Source organism: Camelina sativa, chromosome 11 (assembly GCF_030686135.1).
Source record: "Camelina sativa cultivar CO46 ecotype springtype chromosome 11, ASM3068613v1".
NCBI classification, from domain to species: Eukaryota; Viridiplantae; Streptophyta; class Magnoliopsida; order Brassicales; family Brassicaceae; genus Camelina; species Camelina sativa.
In genome coordinates this window covers 540,219-557,542 of record NC_141890.1, presented here as the reverse complement: position 1 = coordinate 557,542, position 17,324 = coordinate 540,219, and the positions used below count along the sequence as shown (strand labels likewise).

General features: G+C 36.9%; 3 protein-coding genes and 1 pseudogene across 5 annotated transcripts; 3 read left to right on the top strand and 1 right to left on the bottom strand.

The window, feature by feature from the left end:
- The first annotated feature begins 354 nt into the window (after positions 1-354).
- LOC104720820 (chromatin remodeling protein SHL) lies at positions 355-2,599 on the top strand. 2 transcript variants are annotated; one of them, XM_010438706.3, is made up of 5 exons: positions 355-610; positions 715-1,060; positions 1,395-1,463; positions 1,963-2,101; positions 2,251-2,599. In XM_010438706.3, exons 1-5 carry the CDS (start codon positions 538-540, stop codon positions 2,314-2,316), a joined length of 693 nt encoding a protein of 230 aa, XP_010437008.1. In that variant the 5' UTR covers positions 355-537; the 3' UTR covers positions 2,317-2,599. The 2 variants fall into 2 exon arrangements, 1 of the variants encoding a protein (XP_010437008.1); XR_756778.3 differs by having other exon boundaries at positions 389-610; positions 1,983-2,101.
- A 521-nt stretch (positions 2,600-3,120) lies between these two features.
- On the top strand, positions 3,121-4,973 carry LOC104720819 (cysteine protease RD19A-like). Its single transcript, XM_010438705.3, has 3 exons — positions 3,121-3,826; positions 3,925-4,044; positions 4,327-4,973. The coding sequence occupies exons 1-3, from the start codon at positions 3,368-3,370 to the stop codon at positions 4,852-4,854; spliced, it is 1,107 nt and encodes a 368-aa protein (XP_010437007.1). The 5' UTR covers positions 3,121-3,367; the 3' UTR covers positions 4,855-4,973.
- Positions 4,974-6,064: 1,091 nt separating this feature from the next.
- On the bottom strand, positions 6,065-11,750 carry LOC104720818 (V-type proton ATPase subunit a3). Its single transcript, XM_010438704.3, has 18 exons — positions 11,380-11,750; positions 10,902-10,946; positions 10,691-10,813; positions 10,476-10,583; positions 10,043-10,159; positions 9,782-9,955; positions 9,441-9,578; positions 8,993-9,100; positions 8,793-8,900; positions 8,533-8,681; positions 8,262-8,415; positions 7,867-8,027; positions 7,552-7,758; positions 7,265-7,448; positions 7,083-7,166; positions 6,798-6,991; positions 6,661-6,720; positions 6,065-6,547 (listed from the first exon to the last, which is right to left on the bottom strand). The coding sequence occupies exons 1-18, from the start codon at positions 11,527-11,529 to the stop codon at positions 6,343-6,345; spliced, it is 2,469 nt and encodes an 822-aa protein (XP_010437006.3). The 5' UTR covers positions 11,530-11,750; the 3' UTR covers positions 6,065-6,342.
- Positions 11,751-15,172: 3,422 nt separating this feature from the next.
- LOC104720817 (B-box zinc finger protein 20-like) lies at positions 15,173-16,991 on the top strand (annotated as a pseudogene). The gene is made up of 2 exons (XR_015570769.1): positions 15,173-15,633; positions 16,310-16,991. The product of XR_015570769.1 is annotated as a B-box zinc finger protein 20-like (transcript).
- The last annotated feature ends 333 nt before the right edge of the window (positions 16,992-17,324 follow it).

Sequence of the window (17,324 nt, the reverse complement as noted above, 5' to 3'; positions counted from 1 at the left end):
AAGCAATCAAGAAGAAATAAAAATAGAATCTAAAACAAAATATTTTCAATAGAAGGAAAACAATATAAATTATTTTTAAAAATTAATCCTTAACATTCCTTGTTAATCTAAAAAACATGCAACCTACTGCTGGTACATTCGAAAAACAAAGGACAAAATCATAATGAGTAATTGCTTACGTGGCTAAAATCTACGTGATTCACGACAAAGGGGGAGCGGGAGCGGGGGGCGCATACTTCACACGCGCTTCTTTTAAAAGCTGACGTGGTCAATTGACTATCTGATATCCTCTTTACCAATATTCTCCCCGGCTCTCCTCTATATTCACGATCGTGCCATTCTTCACCCAATCGTACGCTCAATATGACTTGTTCTTACCGTACTCCCCGAGACATGTGATTATTTTTCCTGACCTGTATTGTTGTGAACTGAGAGAGATGAGAGAACAAAAAAAAAAAAAGACTAATCGCAACTCAAAAACCCCAAACAAAAACAAGCCCTTCGCTTCATCTTCATCAAACACACCTTCGTCTTCAGATGCCCAAGCAAAAAGCTCCAAGGAAGCAACTCAAGTCCTATAAACTCAAACACATCAACAAGACCATTCAAGGTACGTTTGATTTCGTTCGTTTCTCTTCCTTTTTTTTTTTTTTTTTGCGATATGATATTGAAAAAAGCGAATCGTTCGGTTTTGGTTTTGTGTGGTTAAAAAAGAGGGAGATGCGGTGTTGATGCGGTCGTCGGAGGCGGGGAAGGCGTCGTACGTAGCGAGGGTAGAGGCGATCGAGACGGACGCGCGTGGATCGAACGCTAAAGTTCGTGTGAGGTGGTATTACCGCCCTGAGGAATCCATCGGAGGGAGGAGACAGTTCCATGGAGCCAAGGAGGTTTTCCTCTCTGACCACTTGGATTTTCAAAGCGCCGATACCATCGAAGGCAAGTGTAAGGTCCACACTTTCAGTAGCTACACCAAGCTCGACTCCGTCGGAAACGACGACTTCTTCTGTCGCTTCGAGTACAACTCCGCTTCCGGCGCCTTTAATCCCGACAGAGTCGCCGTGTATGTGTCTCTGAGACCCTCTCTCTCTGTTACCATATTCATTCCATTATTATTCGAGAATTATAAGATTTGAATGATGAACTTAATTTTAGATATCACCTGATTAAGTGTTCGGTTGTATCTATGCTTTTTTGGAATATATATTAGATGCGATTTTAGTGTGCTAGTGTATGCGTTGAGTGTTCTTCTATAACTTCAGTACTTTGAAATCTTATTTGGTTTATGTCTAAGGGTTTCACGATGTTGTTTCTGCAAGGAGAAGTAGTTAGTTGAATCACAGATGTTTTTTCTTTATACAATCTAAATTGATTTTTTTTTGTTTTTTTATCGGCAGGTTCTGCAAGTGTGAGATGCCATACAACCCTGATGACTTGATGGTTCAATGCGAGGAGTGTTCTGAGTGGTAAGTGTTCACTTGCTTGGAACTCTTTTTTTTTCAGTCTTCTTGACTCACGAGCTGGAACTGCTCATTATAGTTTAAGTGTATTCAATGAGTTCTAGACTCCTAGTGGATATGCTATTGAGATTTCTTAAGATGAATGCATCCGGCATGCTTTTACTTATGTGATGCTCTTCCTTGCTCATGTATAGTCTTATCTGATACTAGGAAACGCTTGTAATAACTGTGGTGAGGATCCTAATGTAATTTACTGATAAAGTCACTATTAAGATTTGGGTTTTTATATATCTTCTTGGTGTGTGGCTTGGTCTTTCACTCATGTTAGCTTGTTGTATGAGACATGATGTTAAATGAATGAAGTCACTGAAACAGATATTCATCTTTTGATCTTGGAACTGTTATAATGTTTAGTCTTTTCTTACTGGTTTTGTAAAGAGGATTTTGTTGGGAATGTCTTCTGTGTGTTTCCTTTGATGTTTGTAGCAAACTAACATTGGCTCAGGTTTCATCCTTCTTGTATAGGAACAACAATAGAGGAAGCTAAAAAGCTCGATCACTTCTACTGTGAAGAGTGTTCCCCACAAGAGCAAGAGCAGGATTTACAGAACTCTAATTCAACTTCTAAACGCAGAGATGCTAAGGTATTTATTGAACCTTCCCTGCCAACAGTAGTAAGCTCTTGGACTGATATACGTAACAAAACTTAAGAGACATGATGCTGCTGAAGCCAAATTATATGTCTCGGTACTGTTATAGCAAGGCTTTTGATATGTTTGGTCCTAACAAACAGGTGAATGGAAAGCGCAACCTGGAGGTAACGAAGCCGAAGAACAAACACACAAAGCGACCAGGTTAACGTAAACCTGTGAAGGCTATATATATATATATATATATATCTTGGGTGAGTTTGAGTATCATTGTGTAATCTACAAAGGTGGTTTGTTTTCTATCTCTCTCTCTCTCTCTCTCTAGATTTTCTTTGTTAAGAATGAGGGGTTAGGTCGTTGGCTTGGCTGTTGTATAATTACATGTATATTCTCTATGGGTTTCTCATCTGCATTTTAATTTGTCACATATGGTGGAATTTGGGTTAAATGGTTATGTTTATAAAACATTATAAAGAGGGGGTTGGTTGCTTATTTGTTTGTTTCTTCATTGACCGGTGGCTAGTGCATTCTTTATTACTACAATAAATTTAAACGCAAATTCAAAGACCAAAGCCGACTATCATGTGTTAATACTTGTAGATAGCAGCCAGCAGGAGTAGTCTGAAATCCAATCATCCAAACATTTAATTGAACGGTCGAAACACTAGAACACTTTGTTACCTATCGGTGTTTCAATTACACGCGTTAGTTATATAGACAATGGAACTGGTAACATAAAATTTAAAAAGGATAAATAGATGAGAGAAGACAAAAGCTGCAACTAACGTTTCCAGTTGCAGCACCTTTTGTCGCGAGGAAGCGGTAGAAATGAAAGAAAAAGAATAAAAGAAGGATTCTACAAGATAACACGGCACTGGTTAAACAAGTTGAACCTATCCCTTTCCACTATTCCCATACCCATTCAATTAAAAAACACGTGTTTGTAGATCATTGGTTAACTCGCCGTTTCCTCATTGGATAAGTAACCCTTAAAAAAACAACAAATATCTTCCGATTTCTCCGACTATTATTAATAAACAAATATCTTTTAAAATTTATCTTTAAAGAAACCGAAAGCAAATCTCCAAAGGGAAAAAGACACGTAGCATTTTTATCTATACATACACAAATACAACTCACGTTGCGTGTGTATATCTTCTTCTTTCACCCCCCCCCCACCCAATAGGGTTCTTCTCTCTATATTAACCCCTCTCTCTCTCCCTTGCCTTCTTCTTCAATCACACCAACAAAAATATATCAATGGATCATCATCGCCTTAAGCTTTATTTCTCTGTATTCCTTGTGTTTGTCTTCATCGTATCCGTCTCGTCGTCTGATGCCAACGACGGCGATGATCTGTTGATCCGTCAGGTGGTTGACGAGGCCAAGGTTTTGTCCTCAGAGGATCACTTTTCTCTCTTCAAGAAAAAGTTCGGCAAAGTCTACGCTTCGAACGAGGAGCATGACTATAGGTTGTCTGTTTTCAAAGCCAATCTCAGGCGAGCGAGGCGTCACCAGAAGCTGGATCCGTCGGCGCGTCATGGCGTTACGCAGTTCTCAGATCTGACTCGCGCTGAGTTTAGGAAGAAGCATCTAGGGGTTAAAGGCGGGTTTAAGCTTCCAAAGGATGCTAACAAGGCTCCTATTCTCCCTACCGAGAACCTCCCTGAGGAGTTTGATTGGAGAGATCGTGGTGCTGTTACTCCCGTCAAGAATCAGGTTATTACTACTTTACTCCGTCTTCTTCTTGACTTCCGAATTGGTTGAGTGTGGTTGGACTTTATGCCGATTTGGTTATTGATTAATAAATAATTTAGGGATCTTGCGGGTCTTGCTGGAGTTTCAGCGCCACCGGAGCTCTGGAAGGTGCTAACTTCCTTGCTACCGGTGAACTCGTCAGCCTTAGCGAACAACAGCTCGTCGACTGTGATCACGAGGTTTGTTGTCTTATCTCTTTCTCACATGACTTTGGGATGAGTTTTTGTGGATTATTAGATTATCATCTAATTAGAGTCTAATTGTGTCTTGTGCTAATATATATTACATGTTTGATCATATGGTTTACAAGATGTTCTCAGTTTGAGATTACTAAGATAGTAAAACTCTCAGCTTGCTTTGTTTTATTAGTTTTTGTTTTTTTTGCCTAAATAAGGTGATTCAAATTCTCGGATGATCGTGTAATTCTGATTTCGTTGCTATTATTATCTCTATATACGCAGTGTGATCCAGAGGAGGCAGGTTCATGCGACTCTGGTTGCAATGGTGGGCTAATGAACAGCGCGTTTGAGTACACCCTTAAAACCGGAGGGCTCATGAAAGAAGAAGACTATCCTTACACTGGAAAGGACGGTCCTACTTGCAAGTTAGACAAGTCCAAGATCGTTGCCTCTGTCTCCAACTTCAGTGTTATCTCCATTGATGAAGAACAGATTGCTGCTAACCTTGTCAAGAACGGTCCTCTTGCCGTTGCTATCAACGCTGCCTATATGCAGACTTACATCGGAGGTGTCTCTTGCCCTTACATTTGCGCCAGGAGGCTCAACCACGGCGTCTTATTGGTCGGTTACGGCTCGGCTGGTTACGCTCCGGCTAGATTCAAGGAGAAGCCTTACTGGATCATCAAGAACTCGTGGGGAGAGACCTGGGGTGAGAATGGCTTCTACAAAATCTGCAAAGGCCGTAACATTTGTGGCGTTGACAGTCTTGTCTCCACCGTTTCAGCCACTGTCTCCGCCAAAGCCCATTAAGCATCGTCTATAAATTTTATTTACTTTGGTGATTTGTGTGAGCGCCTGACTCTTTCTAGTTTCTATCTTATCTCTCTGCTTCTTGCTTGTAAATAAAAAAATGCATTCTATTGAGCAAAGCCGTACAATGTTCATTAGTAATGAGTTGAAATCGAACAAGATAGGCCGTTTTATATGAGCCTACTTTAACAAGGATCATTTTACATGGGCCTAATACTAATTTAGTAGACTGGGCCGCTAAATTGAGCCTTCTTTAATAACTATGATTAATTTAAATGGGTAATCAAACGCAGACTTTTAAAGCCTACGTGGAATTTTTATTAATATATTTGGAGATTAAATAAAAAACGACGTGCATGTGCTGCTTCATAAACTCAACCGGACTGCAGTTTTTAATTAGCTGGCAGCCAGGTTATATCCGACATTTAGCTCTAAATGGAAACGGTCAAAACGAAGCGTCCTTACGCGCTCTGTGTCGCGTGGTTCAACAAGCGCCCAAGTCCAGGGATTTTGCTCTATTTTCAACAATTTAGGATTTCTTATTTTAGCTGCGCGTGGGGAATTTTCGTCTTATTTTTTTCTATCCTTTTTATCCGTCGCTTTAAAGCGATTTTTAACCTTTTCAATTAAAAAAACAAACTGAAAACGTATATATATATATTTTTTTTCTGGACTATTAATATCATGACGAAAAAAATCTCAATACGTGGGTCAGTTTCTTTATCCGTCTCCAATTCTTTATCCGTCTCCAATTCTTTATCCATTTATAATTTTTATATCCGTATGACTTAGTGCAAATAATAAATCTCTCTCTTGTACGTTCTACTAATTTGCAAAAAAGTTAAACTCTGTCAAACAATCTGTTTTTTAGCATAATTTTATCTTGAAAATACAATTATTAAGTACAATTCTTATGAGAACTAGCGTATTTGTATTTTACGCAGCATAATCTCTTTAATTTTTTCTTTTTTTTTGGCTTTTATGCAACAATTTTTTTTAGTCATTAACATTATTTAACGTTTGAACAAAAACATCAAATAAGTGAATAGCTTTTTGCTTCGAATAATGTAAGTAGTATTTAAGTTACTCATTCGCGGCAAATTTCGTAAATCTTATTTTTGAACAAACGGCAATGTAATGGGCTTATAAACTTACTACTGAGCCATTATGTAGAGTCCCATGGGCTAGAAAAACATAAGACACCTTGGAAGATTCAATTTCTCACTTTTATTCATCATATCCACAGCTTATTATTTAAATCCAAAACAAACACAACAACAAATGGGTTTTTTTCCTCGTACAGATCCCATTATGCCCTCTCTTTGTTTTTTTTTGGTAAAAAAATTATCTCCACAGGCAAATAAATAAATTTAATTGACCCTTATACGGAGAGAAAGGGAAAAAAAATATTGGATTTTAATAGAAAGAAATAAAACTTGTTTGTACCTTATATATTTGCAAAATGCAGAGGATGAGAGGAATGAATCATCACTCGTCTTCGTTTGCCGTGAAAATGAAAGTGAAAGGAGCGAACTTGTAACCATCTCCTTCGTAGAATTTGTTCTGAAACTCAACCCAGTGGAGACGCAGGGCGTGCAGGAACGCGCTTAGTGTCTCCATCACCAGCAACACCCCCACGGTCGCGAATATGAAGACCATGATCCCAAGGATCAGAATCAACACATTGTTGTAACTGTTTTGTTGACATTGCCAACGAGACACAAAAAGATTATACATGTTAGACCAAAAAGGGAAATATGTTTAGAAGAGAGGGAAAGAGAACGAGAGAGAGCGAAGAATGCATACCCCCAAGCGAGGAGGAGGACCTTCTCATAGAAGACTGATGATAGCTCTGAGTGGGCAAGACTGAAACAAAATAAATGGATATTATTAAGCCATGAGTATAGGTTATGTAATTCATGAATAGCTTCTACTACGCATACCTGAGAGCCCAAAGACGCAGGTAAGAAGCGGTGTTGGAAACTGCTCCAAGCACAAACTCTATGGTGTGAATCAGCTGGTGCACAAATATCTCGCTGAATTCAAACTCCTCATGCCCATGGGATCCTCCGGTTGTCTCTACATGAAGACTCTCATCTGTCTCGTCAAGAGGTGCGTATGACTGACCTTGATGCCTCTGGAGAAGGAAACCGATTAGGACGACCAGCAAAGGATAAGAAAACAAGACCTAGTAAAGAAACTAAAAAGGGAAAAGGAAAGAATCTCACAGCTTCATGTTGTTTCTTCAAGATGAACGGCTTTGGAAGCAACATACACGGAACAGAAACAAGAGCCAGAAAGAGAAGCACAAGCTGAAAAATGGGAAGGAAAGGGATGAGTGAATCAAAACATATGACATGCTTTTCTAGATCTCGTAAGTCGTAATAGCAATTCTACGGGGAATACTAACCTGCACTGTTTTCTGGTGAGGGAAAAGTTGATTCTCTCCTAACTCGTCGGTTGGGCTCAGGAACATGTATATCATTACATGATACAAATCTGCTTGAGAACCCGTGCACCACTTTATGATGATGAGGACCGAGAGATAGCCAAACAAGCTGTTCAAGAATATCATTTGGGGAATGAACTGGAACCTGCAAGCCCGTAAAATTAGACGCTATGAGGATGACTGAATTTATCTGTTTAAAGAACTGGAGAGAGAGCACATTATGGTCAGAAAATATCAACTTAACCCACCATATATTTACACTCGATTTGAAGAATCTAGCATTAAAATAGCTCATTATTATTCCAAGGTTCATTTGAGAAACTCCAAGAAGAATTGACATTTTCATCTTCAGCGAGTTCAGGAATGGCAGCTCGCTTCGGGTTCCATGCCACACAGGATCTAGACCAAATGGATAAGTGTCTCTTACCTTTATCAAGCCAATTGTTGTAGCCTCGCTGAACATAGAAATAAGAAAAGAAAGAAATTCAGAAACGTAAAGAGATTCCCTGCTACTAAGATGCTATTTTCCTTTATAAACCTAACTATAGAACTAGCCTGCATACCTGCAAGAGGCATCACGGCAATCATAGGCTGAAGGAGCAAACAATGGGTATGGTATAGAGAAGAACTCATTGTAGATTAAACCAGTGTATATTGAGAAGAGTGACATCATCAGAATGACGTAACGCCCACCAAAAGCCATTTCCATAATATCCCCAAGTTTCTATTGTCAGGAAGCAACGATTGAAGAGTTAGCATCTAGAACTTGCAAGCACAAAACATCAAAATGAAATAGACCAATCTGATCTTTAGAAATGTCAAGTGAATTTCTTATGTTTTCATAAGCAATTCTATAATAAAACAGACAGCTAAACTATAAGCAAGTTCTGCTGATAAGACAGATTTCAATCTCGTGTTCACAGTCAGAACGTACGTGACATCAGTTGGGGGATATTACCTGGCTGGAAAGTTTCTTCTCTCTCAATATCAAGTACATCGTTGCAAGCAGAATACATATTCCATGCCCCCAATCACCAAACATAACAGCGAAAAGGAAGGGGAAGGTAACAATTGTGAATACACCTGGATTGGCTTCCTGATACTTGGCCACACTGCAGAGTAGCGATCATAGAAGATTGATCAGAGGAAACTATGACAAGAGTAAAACGCAGGCTATCTCCAATTTCCTGTTTCCTAAACCGAGTCAAAAGCTCCAGAAAGACACTTACCCATACGCATCAACAATTTCCTGGATTGCAGAAGTAAATTTGTTTGTGCGGAAATAAGTTGGTGGCGACTCTTTGGTCCTTAGCACCTGGAATATTGATCCAACTTGAGAATTGGAGTCAACGGCAGCACGCTGTAATGCATCTTGAATCTGCACAACCAACCCCATTATAATTAAGTAAACGATACAAAAGCAGTAAACTCTCACGGAATACGTTATTCAATATTGCAGTTTACAGTGCAACAAAAAGGAACAACTCACTTCATTTGATGCAAAGACCGGACTCCAGCCCTCGGCCACGAGGCACTTCTTCGTCACATCAAGACTAAGCATGTTCAATGTATGATAGATAGCTTTCTCTTTGCGTACCTGTAATCGGTAAATAAAAAGTTGAGGTCACCTTGCATAAAGTATAACAAACGGGTCAACAACCTTCAACATAGATCCACATAGGATAATACCTTGTGGTTCCATAGCTCAAACTTATCTCCAATGGTCTGCAACAGAATGTCACGGTGACCTAACCCAGCATCTATGGTGGTTTTAAGTTCTGATATTCGACCTGAAACCTGAAAAAATGTGAAAAGTTAAAGATGGTAGACAGTTATGGTATCATCATTACGGAGTATCATCATAAAATTGCTAGCCTAAGATGCACCGTGACATGGATGCTAAACGACTTCTAACTAACAGGCACACAACTTCGGTACATTCATGATCAAAAATTACATTCTCATGCATTAACTTTTATTGGATATCTGAGTGCCAACAAATAATTATGACGCAAGTCAAAAGAAAGCCATGTACAAAAAGGGAATATCCAGGGAAGTAAATGGACTATGACAACAACAAAAAAAATACATATATTTACCTATCAATAAAACTATTCACAAGAATGATAATACATACCTCGGTTATCATTTGAGCTTGTTTTCCAAGGTCCTCACTGAAAGGATATCGATTGGCCCCAAAAGCTTCACATATTTTAAGAATTTTGCTTTTCGCTCTTTCCCCAGAATAGAAGACAACAAAAACATTTTTCTCAGCCTACAATATTGTTAAGTTAAAAGTTAATTCCAATTAATACACAGAAAAGCCGCACAGGCATTTTTTATATTTCAAATATCTAGCATGTGTATATATATTAGAGCAGAAATTACAGAAGGAAAGAAAGCAACTGGACTCCTATCAATATAAGATCTTGCTTCCTATGTCTAAAAGAATTCAAGAGGAAAGCAGAAACATCTAACCTTCTCCCCAGAGCTGGGATCAATGACTGGCTCCTCAATGACAGTCTGACGAATAAAGATGTTGCCCCTAGTCGCACGGAAAAGAATCCTCTCAAACACCATAGACTTTTCACGAGGCACTAATCCGGTAAGAAATCCAAGCTTAACTTGCTTTGACGAATCAATGGACTTCTCCTGTTTAAAAGATACTATTGTGACTGGTGATAACTAACCAAGAAACGACAAAAACTTAAAGCATGAGAACAGCTGAACTTTTCATACTTCCTGCAACAAAGGAGACTCCAGAAGATCGTCACCCGCTTGTTGTGAATCTTCTGATTCTATCTCTCTCTGTTGAGCCGTGGCACTTCTATGAGCAGAAGAAAAGAACTCACCAGCCTGAAAAGATCACATTCAGATAAATATAGCGTGAGATGCACTTAATAGGATTCAACCATAACATCAGAAGCCTATTTACCACCACAAAAAGCCCCAGACTCATTAGTATTATCATTATCTTTATCAAATATTACTTATCGTGGGAGAACTTAGGTTAACCTTAGTAACCTAAGTTCTCCTTAGGGTAAATAAAAGACTTACATACCAATAATATCTAAGCTGATTACAAATCAAATTATCAAAACATACTAATCGTTGCGTAATCAAGCATAACATTTCAAAGCCGTGAACTGTAAATATGGAAAATATATAGTACCTTCTGAAGAACCAACTTGTACTCCATAAGTTCATTATAGGATCTCTGCAACTTGTCATTATTGGCGTTGATTTCAACAAGTTCAGCTTCTAGTTCTCCAAGCTTGACCTAACAAGCCGGAAAGAAAGAGAGAAAGAAAATAGAGTATCTCCGTCAGAAAACGAAAAGCATGACATGGAAAATGATGAAAAGCATGTAAGTATACCAAATTTTACCTCAACATCATCCAAGTCAATATCACTTTCTTTCTCTAGCGATTCCTTGGGTAAAACTCCAGCTTTAGACATTTGATCCTTGAAGAAACGTATTTTCCGTGCCATCTCTCCACATCTTTTAATCTTAATATTTTAAAAACAAGAGGCATATTATCACAACTGTAAGGTGTACCAACTCATAGTGTAATTTATATGAAAGCATGAGATTTACCTGGGCTGCATAAGTACGTTGGAATGGGCTCTTCTCTGAATTAAGCTGCAATCAACATTAAGAAAACAAAAAGGTCTATAAGAAGGGAGTGGTTGACGACAAACATCAAAAAAAAACATTGACCAAAGATCTGTGGTGATGAAATCAGGAAAAAAATCTGTATCTCATCATCTCTTACGAAAACAAACTAAGAAAATCTCAAAACCAAACGCCAAAGTTCAGGCGAGTAGATTACTATCCAACAAAACGAAGGCGATGTTCAAAATAACAGCTAGAAATAGATCCGTCAACACTTAAAAATCCTGAATGAAAACCTTAGGGTTCCAATTTCGAAAACCCCGTCAAAATCACCATCGAAGGTCCAAATTTCACCAGGAACGATTTGGAATGTAAATAAGAGAAAATGCCACAATCTAATTAGTTTAAGCGTCGTCAACAAAGCATCGAAATAGAGAGAGAGAGAGAGAGGAGTACTGACGTCTTTGAATTGGACGAGGCCGAGATCCCCAAGGTAAGAGACGGTGAGATGAGCGGATTCCATGGGAACAATGAGCTGAACAAGTTGCATAGGCTCTGAACGCATCAGATCCATCGGCGGACAACAGCCACCACCGCGGCTTTCCCCCATCGTTTCGTTGATCGATTGATGAGCTTTTTCTTCTTTGAACCAAAAACGAGAGGAGAGGAATCAGAGATATTGACGATAATGTATTTTCTTTCTTGTCAGAGAGAGAGGCCACGCACGAGGCAAAGACGGAGGAGGTGAAAAGAGCTGTAAATTATAATATTATTATTTTTATTTTATCTGGCCTAGTCCCCATCTCGTATTTCAATCTGCTTTTATCCCATAATTGCCCCTCACGACTTCCCAATATTATTATTCTGCCCTTGTTTTTTCAGATATCTTCGTTACTGGGCTTTTAGTGGGCTTTTCAGATATCTTCGTTACTGGGCTTTGGATTACCTAATTTAAGTTTAGAATCTCTCTCTCTCTCTCTCTCTCTCTCTCTCTCTCTCTCTCTCTCTCTCTCTCTCTCTCTCTCTCTCTCTCTCTCTCTCTCTCTATAAAAGCATTTCACTCAACAACAACAACAAAAAAAACTGAGCAAAGAGAAAAAGAATGCAGCTTCGCGATCAAAACATGAATTGCCACTTTGTTGACAAGTAAATCTCTTGGAGTTGGAGGATTTGCAATTGCATGCATCACTTAAAGAGTAGTACTATCAATCTTCTCTTGGTATGGGGCTTTCATTAGTTGGGCTCCCTAAATCAATCAATCACAATCGTGATATGTTTTTTTTTAAACTCGATCGACCAAATATTGGCCCATGAGTGAGATCCAAATTACAACCGCCAATTTGTTCCAAGATTCAAGTTTTTTTTTTTTGGGGTAACTCAGTTCCAAGATTCTACTAGGTCTCTTCTTCCTTTCTCTTGATTTGGACAAGGCATATAAAAAAATCTCAGTAGAGTTTTCTAGGAAGCATATAACAGACTGGAAAATGTAAATTAGGAGGCAAAGATATGTTTAGTTCAAAAAAAAAAAAAAAAAAAAGGAGGCAAAGATATGCAGTCGTCGTAATGAGTATAATGTAAAAATATAAACGTTTTACTTTTCTTGCTGAGAAAAAATAGTCACAATTGGACCACAAAAGTTGAAATATATACTTTTTCTTTTCCTTTGATAAGAATAAGAAGACAATAGAACTTAACTAGAGTTGGGATTGATTATACGTATAACGTTATGTATCTTATATAGACTGAGATCTACGGAGATTTGGACGGACATGATTGAAAGAAGCAAGAAAGTATGTCAGGAAATGGTCCACGAACCCATTTGTTGGAATTAAGACAAAGACAACGACAAACGATATAACTAATACTCAGCTCACAAAAATTGACGCACATAATAATAGACCCACCGACTGATAGTAAATACGAAATTAATGTTGCAATTTGAGATTAAAATTGGTTATAAGAAAATAGAGATTAACATTGATAGTCATGTATTAAAAGATTTAGGCCTTGATATGTAAAACAAGGACACATGATATCGATGAATGATTGGATTTTGTTTGGTTATATAGATATGAAAACAAATTTGAAGTAATTCGAGTCCATTGATGAATGATTGATGGTAGTAATTAATTGGCAAAAAGGTCTCATGCACTATTTTTTTTTTTTTTTTAAAAAGGAATGTCGAAAAAGTGCACGAAGAACCTTTTCAAAAAGTCCAGTAGTACATCCATGTGACTTAATAAGATCTACAAATATTATATAACTAAAAATATATAATTTCTTTTAGAAAATAACACAAAAGATATAAAAATGTATATTCAGAGATTACGATATTTCCTTGGGAAAGTATCTCGCCGAACTATTAGACTAAGTCTCAATGTATTGTGCTTTATAGATTAGTAGTCACCAATAATGACGTCTAAAAGGTGTGAACATTTGTTGGTACCGCTAGTAACCCGTGATCAAACAAAATTTTAATAGAAAAACTTCGGAGTAATCAACATATAATTATCAATGTATAAACTTTCATACGGACAACTATTTATTGTTTCGCTATATATATAGTATGTATAGTAATCTTTTTATATATAAACAGTTTGTTTGTTGCTGTACACTTGTTTACGCCAATATAAACAACAACAAAAACGATAGTAGTATATGATTCCACGAAGCATTCTTGAAATATTGACAGTTTTTAAAGATCCAATGTTATCCCTTTCACCCTTTGTTAGAACCCGATAGTGACGAGATCGAAGTACGAATCAACTACTACGTTGAAACCAAAAAACATATTAATTCATAAATTTGCTTTTAAGACGGCAAATCGGAAAAAAAAGTACTATATTATTAATGCAATAAAGGGTAGTAGACAAAGAAAAAGGTAATGATCGAGGGGAAAGATTCGAGAGAGAGATCATCTATATCTTCTTCCTCTAAAAGTGTTTTTTGTCGTATTCCTCTCCTCATAAATTATATATTATCCAAAATTATTCTCCAAAACTCAAAAGATCAGATCCACTCTTCTTATTATATTATCAAAATGTATTCAATATTTTATGGAATACAAAAATCAATTTAATTCCGAACAATTTGGCCGACATGACCGCAAAGCCTTATATGAGTATGTCTGATTATTATTGAATTTAAGAAGACAAATGAACAAAATTCGTCCACTAATTAACTAAAGGATACATGCATGAACAAGAGAACTGCTCTACGATTAACGTCACTATGTAATGATGATAGAGCTAGGGGGCAATTTGGGGTTGAATCGATTTCAATCACATTAGATAGAAACACGCACAAAAACAACTTAAACCAAAACTATATGAATTATATTGTTGGGGTTAGGTTTGTACCGAAACCAATATCAAATAGCACATAAGAGTGTTTTGTTGAGTTTTATGAAAAAGATTGGAAATTTGATTTTCTTTCGATATTTTATCAACTTTCAACTAATACACATTTTTATATCTTTATAGAAAAAAAGAATTATAAAGAGCGGCGATAAGAGGCAGAAAAAAAGTAAAATGAGGAAGTAGAGAGAGATATATACACATGGATGATGGAAGACAAAAGCTGGCATGAAGAGCTGGCCATTTGTCAAAGTTCCCCATTTATTTCCTTTTCTTTTTTGTCGTTTCTATTTATTAGCAGCATCTGACGAGAAAAATAAAGATTAATATTGTACCAAAAAGATTGTATTAAATTCCACTTTTGTACTTTTTCTTCCATAGACAAGACCTAAAAGGTTCCCACTTCTAGGCCTCTTTACCTATTTCGGTAAACAAAAAAAAACATTACAGCTGAGTGATTTTTATATGTCAAAAGTTTGTTCAAAAAATAAAATAAAAAGAGGAATATTTGTCAAACCTCAGTTAAACTAAAAGAAAAAAAAAATAAGTGAGAGCTTAGCCACTAATTAATACTAGAACAACGATTAGTTATCAGCGTTACTAGATGAACTTCAAAATCAAACTACTGTCAAGTTGCTATCATTCTCTGCCTCCGTCTATGAAACCGAAGAAACTCAAATGTAAATTGTGGTTAAACATGATTATAATTGGTTTACTCCATACCCGTTTTTTTTGTTGGTTAAAGTTCCCTGGATTCTCAACCAGGCCAAACCGGCTGGTGTGAAACTAAATCCAAAACCAAAACAAGTCAATTTGGGCGTATTGAAAGCAAAGGAGAGAGTAGCTATCAATCAATCAAGAAAAGGAGGAGTTAAAAAAAGACAAAGGTAACCTAAGCTGCTTATCTATAAAGCCAACACATTATTCTTACCCTTTTGCCCACACTCATACCCCATCAACCTATACATACATACATACATACATACATTCACCCCCACATGAACGTCTTTCTATACATAAACACTACTATATAGTACTGGTCCAAGGGTACAAGTTGAGAGAGATAGAGAGATTGTGTGAGAAGAGGCAATTTTGTGATATTCGAGAGAGAAAGAAAAAGAAAAAAAAAAGGTTTAGTTCTACTTATACGAAAAGGAAAGAAAATAGAAAAGATGAAGATTTGGTGTGATGTGTGTGATAAAGAAGAAGCTTCGGTGTTTTGTTGTGCGGATGAAGCAGCTCTTTGTAATGGTTGCGATCGCCAAGTTCATTTCGCCAATAAACTCGCCGGAAAACATCTCCGTTTCTCTCTCACTTCTCCTACTTTCAAAGATGCTCCTCTTTGTGATATTTGCGGGGTATAAAAACTCATTTCAAACTTCTCTTCTTCTATTTATTATTTTGGCCTTTCTCGATAGATTTCTAATCTTTTCTTGGAAATAAAGTTTTAGATATCTGTATATGGTTAGTATTGATGAAATCTTGGTTTCATGAATCGATGCTTTGGATGCCCTGAGTCACTTTTTGGTTGGTTTGGTGAGAAAATTATTATTTTCCCTTTCTTTCTCGGAATATTTTCCCAAATTTACTTACTTTCCTGGAAATTTTCAAGTATCACACAATTTTCTACGACGAATTTTATAGCGACGACAAAAATTTACTTTACTCATAAACAGAACTTACCAAAAATCTTGATGAATTTATTGGTCACTAGTCAAAATTAAGTTATTAACCAATTAAACCGAGTTGTTACAATATTTAAATACTTTCTTCTTTGGGAAGGAGCCGTCGAGAAAGATATAACAACTAAAGTATTTTTTTTTTTTTTTTTTTGCATTTCTTTAAAATAAAAGCAATTTCTTTTCTTTTCTGAACAATATCTTTTTGAAAAGTTCGTGGGGGAAAAGGAGGTCAAATCTAGCAGACAAATAAAATAATATACAAAAAATTATTTATAATATAGGTGGATACAAAACAAGAGTCTTCTTGATTATCTATTATTAAATGGTATTAAATCTTTTATACATATGACAGGAAAGGCGTGCATTATTATTTTGCCAAGAAGACAGAGCAATACTATGCAGAGAATGTGACATTCCGATACATCAAGCTAACGAGCACACTAAGAAACACAATAGATTCCTCCTTACCGGCGTCAAGATCTCTGCCTCCCCGTCAGCTTACCCAAGATCCTCCAATTCAAACTCCCCTGCTGCATTGGGTCGAGCCAAAACCCGACCTAAATCAGTATCGAGTGAGGTCCCCAGCTCAGCCTCCAATGAGGTATTTATGAGCTCTCCTTCGACAACCACGAGCAATGGCTACTATGGGATAGAGGAAAAATATCATCAAGTGAGCGACTCGGGGTCTGGATCGGGTTGTACGGGTACTGGTAGTATATCGGAGTATTTGATGGAGACATTACCAGGTTGGAGAGTTGAGATTTGCTTGAACATCCTTCTTGTGTCTCTTATGAGGATAACATTATTACTAGTAATAATAACGATGAGTCCTATAGTGTTTATGATGGTTCTTCACAATACCGGCATGAAGGGTTTTGGGAGCAAAAACCCTTTTCTTGATTTTTTTTTTTGTTGAATTATAGTTTTTCTCTTTGAAGTTGGTGTTTGTAATCCAAACCAACTTGTTGTCTCCATTTTTTACTATTTTTCTTTCTATCTTTATATTAATAAGAAATTGTTTTCTTGTTTGTTAATTTGTCAACATAAATTTGGATTTGGATTTGACACAATTGACTCAGAATCTATTGCATGATCAATAAAACACATTAAATCGGTTTTATTTGTGTGGAGAAAATTATTGACCCTCATTTCTTTCATGAACAAACAAATTATTAACACCATTGTGATATAAAATCGATTCTGTCGACCAATCTTCTTTTTACTTCAGGTACTTGTTTTTTTCTTTATTCTAATTTGATTTTAGTTATTTATTGTATTGAAGTCAAATACTATAACAGATGAAGAAGCTAACTAAAACTGCGATTTTTTAAAAATAACTTATCGTAAATGATTTCCAATCATGTAAA

Coding starts and splice junctions, on each gene's coding strand:
- LOC104720820 (XM_010438706.3), top strand. CDS start 538: ATGCCCAAGCAAAAAGCTCCAAGGAAGCAACTCAAGTCCTATAAACTC. Junction 611..714: donor CATCAACAAGACCATTCAAG/GTACGTTTGATT, acceptor TGGTTAAAAAAG/AGGGAGATGCGGTGTTGATG. Junction 1,061..1,394: donor AATCCCGACAGAGTCGCCGT/GTATGTGTCTCT, acceptor TTTTATCGGCAG/GTTCTGCAAGTGTGAGATGC.
- LOC104720818 (XM_010438704.3), bottom strand. CDS start 11,529: ATGGGGGAAAGCCGCGGTGGTGGCTGTTGTCCGCCGATGGATCTGATG. Junction 7,449..7,551: donor AAATCGAGTGTAAATATATG/GTGGGTTAAGTT, acceptor ACGGGCTTGCAG/GTTCCAGTTCATTCCCCAAA. Junction 7,167..7,264: donor CTCACCAGAAAACAGTGCAG/GTTAGTATTCCC, acceptor CCCATTTTTCAG/CTTGTGCTTCTCTTTCTGGC.
- LOC104720819 (XM_010438705.3), top strand. CDS start 3,368: ATGGATCATCATCGCCTTAAGCTTTATTTCTCTGTATTCCTTGTGTTT. Junction 3,827..3,924: donor TTACTCCCGTCAAGAATCAG/GTTATTACTACT, acceptor TAAATAATTTAG/GGATCTTGCGGGTCTTGCTG. Junction 4,045..4,326: donor TCGTCGACTGTGATCACGAG/GTTTGTTGTCTT, acceptor CTATATACGCAG/TGTGATCCAGAGGAGGCAGG.